Source organism: Lipotes vexillifer, unplaced genomic scaffold (assembly GCF_000442215.2).
Source record: "Lipotes vexillifer unplaced genomic scaffold, Lipotes_vexillifer_v1.1 scaffold583, whole genome shotgun sequence".
Lineage (NCBI taxonomy): Eukaryota > Metazoa > Chordata > Mammalia > Artiodactyla > Lipotidae > Lipotes > Lipotes vexillifer.
The window spans coordinates 1,308,869-1,318,392 of NW_006784184.1; the positions used below are offsets into that span (position 1 = coordinate 1,308,869).

At 53.1% G+C, this 9,524-nt stretch overlaps 1 protein-coding gene across 1 annotated transcript in view; it reads right to left on the minus strand.

The window, feature by feature from the left end:
• The window catches only part of ADAMTS15 (ADAM metallopeptidase with thrombospondin type 1 motif 15), a 24,108-nt gene that overhangs the window by 14,036 nt on the left and 548 nt on the right, over positions 1-9,524 (minus strand). Inside the window, exon 2 of the mRNA XM_007456579.1 lies at positions 8,903-9,524. This exon is cut by the window's right edge and continues 21 nt beyond it. Coding sequence (XP_007456641.1) covers positions 8,903-9,524 — 622 coding nt within the window. The remainder of the gene's footprint in view (positions 1-8,902) is intronic.

Below are 9,524 nucleotides of genomic sequence, written 5' to 3' on the forward strand. Positions count from 1 at the left end.
CCCCCACCCCACCCCGCTCCCCCCCCTCCGGCCTCTGGGTTATAAAAAGGAACACCAGAACGGTCTGCTTGTAGAATGGAAAGAACCCTAAAGCTGATCTGGTCTGCTGACCCATGCTGTGTAGTTGATAAAACTGAGTCACAGAAACGTGAAGTCACTCACATGGAGATTCAGAAGCCCATCCCCTGCCCTGCTCGGCGGAAAAGGCTAGAGCAGAGCGAGAGCTCAGGCCGGAGTCCAGCGGCCGCGGGGCCACCTGCCTCTGTGGTCAGGACGTCCTTAAAGCCAAAAGCCGCCTTCCTCTCAGCGAGTGTGGATTCTCTCTGAAGCAGACATGCAGCTGCAGGCCCTTCCTGGCCAGGAGCAACCTGTTCTTTCCATCAAGAAATCCCAGTTTCCCTGGATCAAACAAGAACAAGGCAAGAACCGGCAAACTTCCTGAGGGTCGGGTGCAGCTGACAGCCGCTGTTCCGCAGTACCCAGCCCATCGCTGTGGGAAGACCAGCTGCTTGGGGTCAGAGGTGCTGCCTGGCCCTCTGCCTGGCCCTTTGCCCCAAGTCAGGACTCAGATGGAGCCTCCCTGGGCCTCCACGCTTTGAACTCCCACAGGTGGCTGTGCAGGGTCCCATGGTGCCTCGTTTGTGGCCCTGTGTGTCTCCACCCTTCTGGAACGAACTCAGATGCACTCAAGCTGCCTTAACCTCTTCAGCTCAGGCACCTGTCTCCAGAAACTGAAATGGTTCTGGTTCCTTCCACCTGGAGGGCATAGGCACCGCCCAGCCCCGCCCCTCACTATTTCTGGTGATTTGCCATTTCTTCTTGTAGCTGCAACTCTGCCTTTTTCCAAGTGACCCAAGAATCATCTTGGCCAACAACTTAATCCTCCTGGATTATTATTTTCTGATTGTCTCTTTTTATAAAAATAATTTAGGACTAGAGCCACATTTTGGAAATAAATCAATAAATAAGGATAACACCTCGCAGCGCCCCATCCCATGTTTACCAAGACTGTGAGTTACACACGCACCACACCTCCCCGGCAGCTGCCTTCCTTACGGCCTTCCTTCCGCCTCCTCTCACTTCCCCCGCCATCTGCTGAGATGCTCGTGTTTTCAACGGTAGGAAGAGAGGGAGACCCACAAAAATCAAGCACATTCATTTTTTTAATGTGGCAGAAGATACATGTTCTGATGGAGCCAACTTCCTGCTCACACTGAACTCCTACACGTGTGAGCCAGCGCTCACGTTCACGGCCACGTCACAGCTTCCAAGAATTCTACTCACAGAACTTCAGAGCCGCCCTCTCATTCTGCAGGTGAGGAAACCGAGGCTCCGTGAGCTAAGATCACTCCGCCCAGGCCATGCCGCTATGACGTAAAGAATGGGGTCCGCATCCATGCCTCTTGACACCAGGCCAGCAGTGGCCTTTGGTCTGGATGGCACCACACGAGTCAAGGTATCCTAATCGCTGGTGAAACCACCCTGCACTTGTATTAACACTGCCCTACAGCTTGTTACCCAGCTGAATCTCTCAGGCGTCACTGGATTTCTTCATCCAACTCAGAATCCACTTCTGTTTGTAATCTCCAAGGATGGGAGGGCATGGCTTTGTTAGAAGAAAAAAAATCTAGCAGTTCAGTGCCTGGGCAGTGTGAGTCAGGACGCCTGGAAGAAGAGGTTAGCTCACCCAGGCAGCTTCTATCAGCAGATTCTGTTCCACTGAGATATAAATACCTCAAGATATACAAAGTGGTGGGCTTCCCTGGTGGCGCAGTGGTTGAGGGTCCGCCTGCCGATGCAGGGGACACGGGTTCGTGCCCCGGTTCCGGGAGGATCCCACATGCCGCGGAGCGGCTGGGCCCGTGAGCCACGGCCGCTGAGCCTGCGCGTCCGGAGCCTGTGCTCCGCAACAGGAGAGGCCACAACAGTGAGAGGCCCGCGTACCGCAAAAAAAAAAAAAAAAGATATGCAAAGTGGTATCCCAGCAAGAGATGGACGAAACCAAACAAGAATTACATCACTGAGAAAGCAGAGCAACCTCACTGCAGGAAGACCAAACAGCTTTCTCCAGAAGCCGTCACTTCAAGGAAGGGTGCGTACCACGTCCAACAGTAGTAGCTGGCCTTCATGCACAGACGCTATTCTGAGCGCTTTACCTGCTCACTTACAGAATCCTCACAGCAGCTTTATGAAGGAGATGCCATTACCAGGCCGCGTCCTACAGATGAGACCCGGAGAAGATGCGTAACCAGCCCAGGGTCAAACGGCAAGCCCAGGTTCGACTAGGAGGGAGGGGCCGACGGAGGGCTGAACGCAGGCAGTGCCATCAGCAGAGCTGGGCCCTCCCCACCCTTGCATGCTACTTCCAGGGCACTTGCTCCCAGAGAACGAAGGAGCTGGGGGGTCTCAAGAGGGCAAGGTCGCCCATTCCGGACCCCCTGCCCCCAGAGCGCAGGCGGGTCACGGGTGGGGAGAGGCCGGAGAGGCCCGGGGAGAGGGGAAGGCAGGATTAAAGGCCACGAGCGCGCTGGGAACGGGGTCCGCGCCGGGTCCCAGCCCCACACCTGCACAGACACACTGACCCCAGCCCTGCCGTGCACCGTCTGCCGGCTCCTCCTGGGCAAAGCCGGATGGTGAAGAGCGAAGATGATGCCAAAGAACCCGAGGCTCCCTCTCCAACCTGCAGCCTCAAAAGCTGGATGCACAGTCCCCAGGAAGGGAGGTGAAGCTACCTGAGCACTCAGAGAGCTGTGCTCCTTTCACTGCATCAGCACCTCCCTCCTGCGAACACACTGAACAATGGCGACATGCACGGGCCCATCGGAGGGGCTACAAAGGGGTAGAGAGGTTCTGCCCGGAAGATCAGTGGGAATGGCAACTGTGGAGCCCAGAGTTTCCACACAAATAGGAAGTGTTGGGCACACCTGCAGGGGGATGGGGCAGAATGCTTTGAAGCAGGGCCGTCTCAAACCTAAGCTCTGGCCAGGGACCCATCGGTAATGACTGGACAGCAGCAAACATACTGAGCGAGACTAATGCAGCGACGGTATCAGCTGCCATAACTGGGCACCAATTCTGGAACCCTCGGCAGCTCATCCCCTCAACAGCCCTGCCAGTCAGGTACCCTTGTCATCTTCATTATCCTTGTTTTACAGATGAGGAGAGAGTAGTTCAAACAGCTGATTTGCTCACTGTCATTGCTAAAAGTGCAAGTGCCAGGATCCCAACTCAGCTCTGCCCGACTCCACGCCTGTGTTCTTTCCATTGCGCCCTGCGACCCGGGCATGGTGTCACAGCAAGGTGAGAGTGAGGGCCCCGCGTGAGGCCAACACCTACAGAGACGTTGAAAGGCAGGGGAAGGGCAGGACCTACCGAGGGACCGACCCTCGCTGGCCCTCCTGACTAACCAGAGTTTAAAAAAAGAAAGAAAAGATTCCAGGGCACATTCCTCCCCCCAACTTCCTCCCCACCCTCCCCCATCACTTCTGGCTTTTGCTTATTTGCTGTAAGTAAGAAACGGGGCAGAAGAGCTATCACCCTACAGGCCAGGGAAAATCATCTCTCCTCCTCCCTCCCAGAAAGAGTGGGGTTGAGTTTCCATTTAGTGATAAAGATTTACAAACTATTAAATGCCAAATCTACAGCTGTCTCTCTCTCTCTGCTAACATCTTCCTCCAAGACCTGACTTCAAAAAAGCTTCTCACAAAAGACAAAAACTCTAATTCGAAAAGATACAGGCGCCCCGATGTTAGAGCAACACTATTTACAATAGCCAAGACCTGGAAGCAACCTAAATGTCTATCAACAGATGAGTGGATAAAGAAGATGTGGTATATTGATACAATGGCATATTATTCAGCCATAAAACAGAATGAAATCATACCATTTGCAGCAACATGAATGGATCTAGAGATTATCATACCAAGTGAAGTAAGCCAGACAGAGAAAGACAAATATCATATGATATCACTTATATGTGGAATGTAACAGAATGATACAAATGAACTTATTTACAAAAACAGAAATAGACTCACAGACATAGAAAACAAACTTACAGTTACCAAAGCTGGAAGGGGTTGGGTGGGGGATAAATTAGGAGTTTGGAACTAACATATATATACTTACATATGTTCTATATCTATATATAAACATATAACACATATGTACATATATAAAATAAACAACAAGGTCCTACTATACAGCATAGGGAATGATACTCAATATTTTGTAATAACCTATAAAGGAAAATAATCTGAACAAGAATATATATATATATATATATATATGAATCACTTTGCTGTACACCTGAAACTAACACAACATGGTAAATCAAAGAAAATTAAAATATCCTGGTGACTTCCCTGGTGGCGCACTGGTTAAGATTCCATGCTCCCAATGCAGGGGGCCCAGGTTTGATCCCTGGTCAGGGAACTAGATCCCACATGTATGCTGCAACTAAGAGTTCACATGCCACGAGCTGCAACTAAGGAGGCCGCCTGCCACAACTAAGACCCAATGCCACCAAATATGTAAATATTTTTTTTAAAAAAATTAAAAGATCCTGACAAAATTACAATCCTTTTTATTGTGTTGGGAGATGTGGGTAAAATCCATATTATTATTTTATTATTAGCATTTCTTTTGTCGGAACACTAAATTTCACTGCCATGCTGCAACTAGTTGATTATGGAAAGAACTGGCCTCTGTTTCAAATGAGGGTCCACGATGCTGATCTTTTCTGCACAGTGTAGAATACATATACATCCCCACAAAACCCAAGGCCAGAACGGGAAGACGAGCACCAGCCTTGGGACGTGAGAGGAGGAAAGGTGAGAGCATGAGTGAGGAGGGGAAGAGAAGAGAACGATGACAGAGAGCCTCTGCCTCGATGACCCCACAAGAGGAAGAAGGCAGCACGGAAGAAATCGGGGACAGAAGGGGACGAGGGAGCAGCAACCACGGTACTCAGTGCGACCGGAAAAACCAGTAAATGAAGGAATAAGCAGGCAAAAAAAACCCCCACAAACTATGAATCCTAAAAAACAGCCAGTCCCATGGAGGAAATGTCACAAATAGCAAACCAGAAGGTGGCCTGAAGAAAGGGCCTCCTGCAAGATAGAAAACAAGCTTCCTGTCCCATCACCACCACCTCCTTCCTTCTTGCCTTTCCTTCGGTCCAGCATCTGTTTGTCCCTTGTCCTCAGCTTCCAGACTCCAGTGTTAAAGAGAATGACCCCCCCTCTGGGCTTCCAGAAGACAGGGTCCGAGCCTTCGCCAGGGCACTTACACAGCATTGTAATGGGTTGTTTCCTTGTCAGGGGTCCCTGACACACAGTGAATTCCTCGAGGCCAGAGGCCACATCTTAGGAGTATCTGTAGCTCCACAGCCCAGGGTAGTACCAGAAATAATAGATGCTCAGTAAGTGTTACGAGAATGTATGGATAAATGAATGGAAGCCAGTGGACCATAAAGTTGCCCAAACAGCAGAGGCGCTAGACCTAAAGAGAGAGAAGACCCGGAGAAGTGCGGTCCCACTGGACCACTGCCCAGCACAGCAGAAGCCACAGAAACTCCTCCTCTCAGAAATAAATGTGCACACGGAACGGCTGGCTCTCATTCTCCACACATCCTGGTTCCAGTCCTCTGTGACCTCACCCTGCTGTTATGAGCTGGAGGCTGATCGCTTCGCAGAATCCAACCTGCACTCTTCCTACGGGAATGGACTTATTCCGAATCTTTAAGGAAACTCCTCAAATTGTCAAAATCCTTGCTGTAGGATCCATTGTTTCTCCTTTGTGGACAGTAAAGGATCCTCCCTGGGTCTCATCTTCCCAGTGTTTTGATCTCAATAGCTCACAGCCCTCCATCTGCCTGCCAAGGGGACAGCAGGCTCCCCACAGCCTGGCCCGGGCTTGTTTCCACCGCCGCAGCTCTGAGACGTCGGAGGGGAACTCCACGCCTGCCGGGCCTGACCTCCTCCTGCTCTCTGCGGGGCACCCCGGCACCGAGAGCTCCCTGCAGCTGCTCTCACCTCTTCCTCGCGGGAGGAGGTACTGTCTGGCCAAGCCCGACCCCTTCCTAACTGCTTCCTCCCCGAGAAACACAACCGGAGCGCAGTTAGAAAGAGGCAATCGCCATTTTTCCAATTTCTCTGGGGCAACCAAGAAATAGGTGACTCTAAAGGGACTTCCCTGGAGGTCCAGTGGTTAAGACTCCACACTCCCAATGCCGGCGGCCCGGGTTCGATCCCTGGTCAGGGAACCAGATCCTGCATGCCACAACTAAGAGTCCACATGCCGCAACTAAAGATCCCGGACACAGCAACGAAGATTCCACGTACTGCAACTAAGACCCTGCGCAGCCAAATAAATAAATAAATGTTAAAAACAACAACAACAACAAAAAACGGTGTCCGTCAGTTCAAGGTCCTTTAGAGACAAAAGGTAATTTACAAAATAAGCACCTTTCTAAAAAACGTCTTATCCAAACAAATTATATATATTCTTTTCAAAGTTTAGTTTGAAAAAGCATGGATTACAGCACTATTCCAATAAATAGGGTTTAAGCAGAGAAGCTCACACATCTGATTTAAAGGATTACTCCCCACCCTTACAAAGTAGGACAAAAGTCCCTCTGGCGTTGGAGCAGAGAGGAGGCCCCAGGTTCCTGGAGACCACGTCGGCCTCTGTCTAGAAAGAGCAGCTGCGTGCTGGCGTCCTCATCTCATACTGTACCTTCCCCGGGGAGCTCAGGAATGAGCCGTTCCTGAGACTCTGGGAATGCAGCAGGCCCTGAAGGCTGTACTGGCCAGGAGGAGGAGAGACTGTTTGCTCTGAAGCATGAAGCGCATACCTGCATGATGGGCCTGCCGACACAGCCTCCCCACTCTCTGGCTTTGCCCTCTCCACGCCTAAGGGAAAGACAGCTTCTAAGAGTCACACCATGCACATCCTTGCTTCCGACCCAAGTGGTCATACATCTTGTACCCATTATGCATGGTCAACATAGCCCCCTAGGGGAGGGCTAGCTCACGCCGCTGACAAACAGAAGCTGTCACGCTGTTTGACTGCTTCTTCAAAAGGCGGATCCTTCTGACGGCATGGCCCATATTCCCAGCAGGAGTGCTCTTCCTAGGGCTGGTTCCAAAAGTCAGCCTCACCACCAGGCAGTAGAGACGGAGGTCTTTACTTTAGACCAGTGAACGGCCTCCACAGGGGCATCCCAGGTAGCAGATGGGGCAACAGCTGCTTTGCCCATTAAGAGATCCTGTTATTGGCCTTTGCTTTTTCCCCAGCCATCTGACTGCCGAGTTGGGCTGTGTGCAGAGGTTGAAGCCACCTCCTTTGCAGCTTCCCCGTGACTCAGGCAGTGCTCGTAGGGGCTGTGGGCAGGGACGGCTCCACAGACCTCAGTTGGAAGAATGAGCACAAGGAAACGGACTCGGGCCAAAGGCCTCCCTAGAGGAACCAGGTGGTGGGAGGAGAAGGCTGGGAAAGGAGGAAGCTTAGCTCTAGGAAGGGACCAGCTGTGCCAAATGGGTTAGTGGGGAAGTCTTCGGCTCCTGTTCCAGCCCCCTGTGCGCCGGTCCATCTGGATACAGTGGAGAGTCAGGGCCCCATAGGTACCCAAGGATTCCTTGCCACCCCCAGAAGCCTGCGGTTATCATGTCAACAAAACAAGAGCCTGGCACAGATTCAAACCACAGCCCCCCAAATGAGAGGGAGCGGCAGGTCACGTGGATGCTCGCTTTCCTCCCAGTCTCCTGTATCTGAGAAATTTCAAGAATCCAAACACACAGCACCCAGTCACTGCAACATGTATGAATCGAAATTTTCAATAGACCCATAGCAAAAGGCAGAGCTGCTTTTCTGATCTGCTGTCTTTCTAATCCCAAGACTCAGTATCTTTCCAACCCTGCAGCTGGGATCTCCAGATGCTCTGCCCCGAGCTCACTCCACTTCCGCACTGCCAGGGCCAGGAGCTGGAGCCCTGTAGTCAAGCACCGTCATAGGAAGTGTCAAGTGAGTCTGGGTCACGAGCAGCCCTGCCTGCTCTGCCCAGAGCCTACCTCAGGGCACAGGGTCACACTCCACCAACAGGGATACGGGAAAAGTGAAAGAGACGTTCTCCACTCAGCTCTAAGTGAAGCTCCACTTGAAACTCCAAGCCTCGAACCGTCTGCCTGCTCTGAATGGACCAGAAGCTCCTCAAAGAGGAGACAGGCCCAGCACAGACAGATGTAAGAGAAGCAGCAAGGAAGACGGAAATGCTGCCTGTACTTGATTGAGTCTCTGTCCTTTCACTGCAACCCACGAAAAATCCCAAACGAGCCCCTCTAACCCAATCCAGCTTTCCCAGGCCCAGGACAGATAGAGGATAACGGCATGTTACCCACGAGAAAAGCACCAGGCGCTCAACTTCCAGTTCCACAAGCAGAAAAAAGGAAGCCTCGGAAGGATACGTCCGAAAGGACTTAGACGCCTCCTTACAGTAGGGGCGGACCTCGCCAACACCATCCTCAGAGCGCCTCCTATCTGCCTTGGAGACAAACTGCGGCTCCGGGGCGGCAACTTCCTGGGTTCCGGCCCCTCGGCGCTGGATCCAGGAGGCGCTCATTGGCCGCGCCGGGCCTACACCTTCCGAAGGAGCAGGCGTTCCTCTGACCGCCCACGTGCATCCGGATGCACAAGAGCCGGAGCTCCACCGAGCCTAGGAGCCGGCTCTCCCCGGAAGATCCAGAGTGGCAGTCGGAAGAGATCAACGAGATTTCAACCCGGGGGTGGGGGAGGGAGGTGATTGCGCGCCACAGAGGGCATTTAGAGAGTTAAGGGCAGTGACCTCCCCCCCACACACAAAAAAATGGAGGCTGTCTGGGTCCATAGAGGTGACAAATCAACTCACCTGCCGGGTGAAGAGGATGGCGGTGTCCCAGTACTCAGGGTGCTTGTCACTCACTTTGTTCAATTTCTTCTGCCACGCGCAGAAGTTGCGCAGCGTCAAGGCCGCGTTGCCCGTGACCTTGGGCCCCGTGTCGCGGTCTCCGAGAAGCAGCACCTTGACCACGACGATGTTGATGGGGTTGAGGATGCTGGGATGGCGGTAGAGTCGCGCCGCCGTGGCCAGCAGCGTCAGCAGATAATGCTCCAAGTCCGCGCCATGGAACTTGACCATCGACTCGTCCGCCACCACCAGCGTCTCCACGTACCGCGGGATAGACACGAAGCGCTTGGCGCGCCCGGACCTGCGCGGGCTGCGACCCTCCCCTAAGCCGATCCGCTGAGCCTTGTAAGGGTCCAGGGCCCGCAGGATGGAGGGGTTCCAGCCTGAGGCCACCCCGCAGCGAGACTTGGGACCTGCGGGAGGCCCGCCGGGGGTGCCCCGGCGCTGCAGGAGGTGTGCGCCCTGGCTGTTGCGCTGCGCCGCCGGCGCCCTGGCGTTGGGCAGCGGGCTAATGACGTACTCGGCGCCTCGGTAGCCAAAGGCTCCGCGTAGCCCCCCGCACAGGCTCAGGGCGGCGAACGAG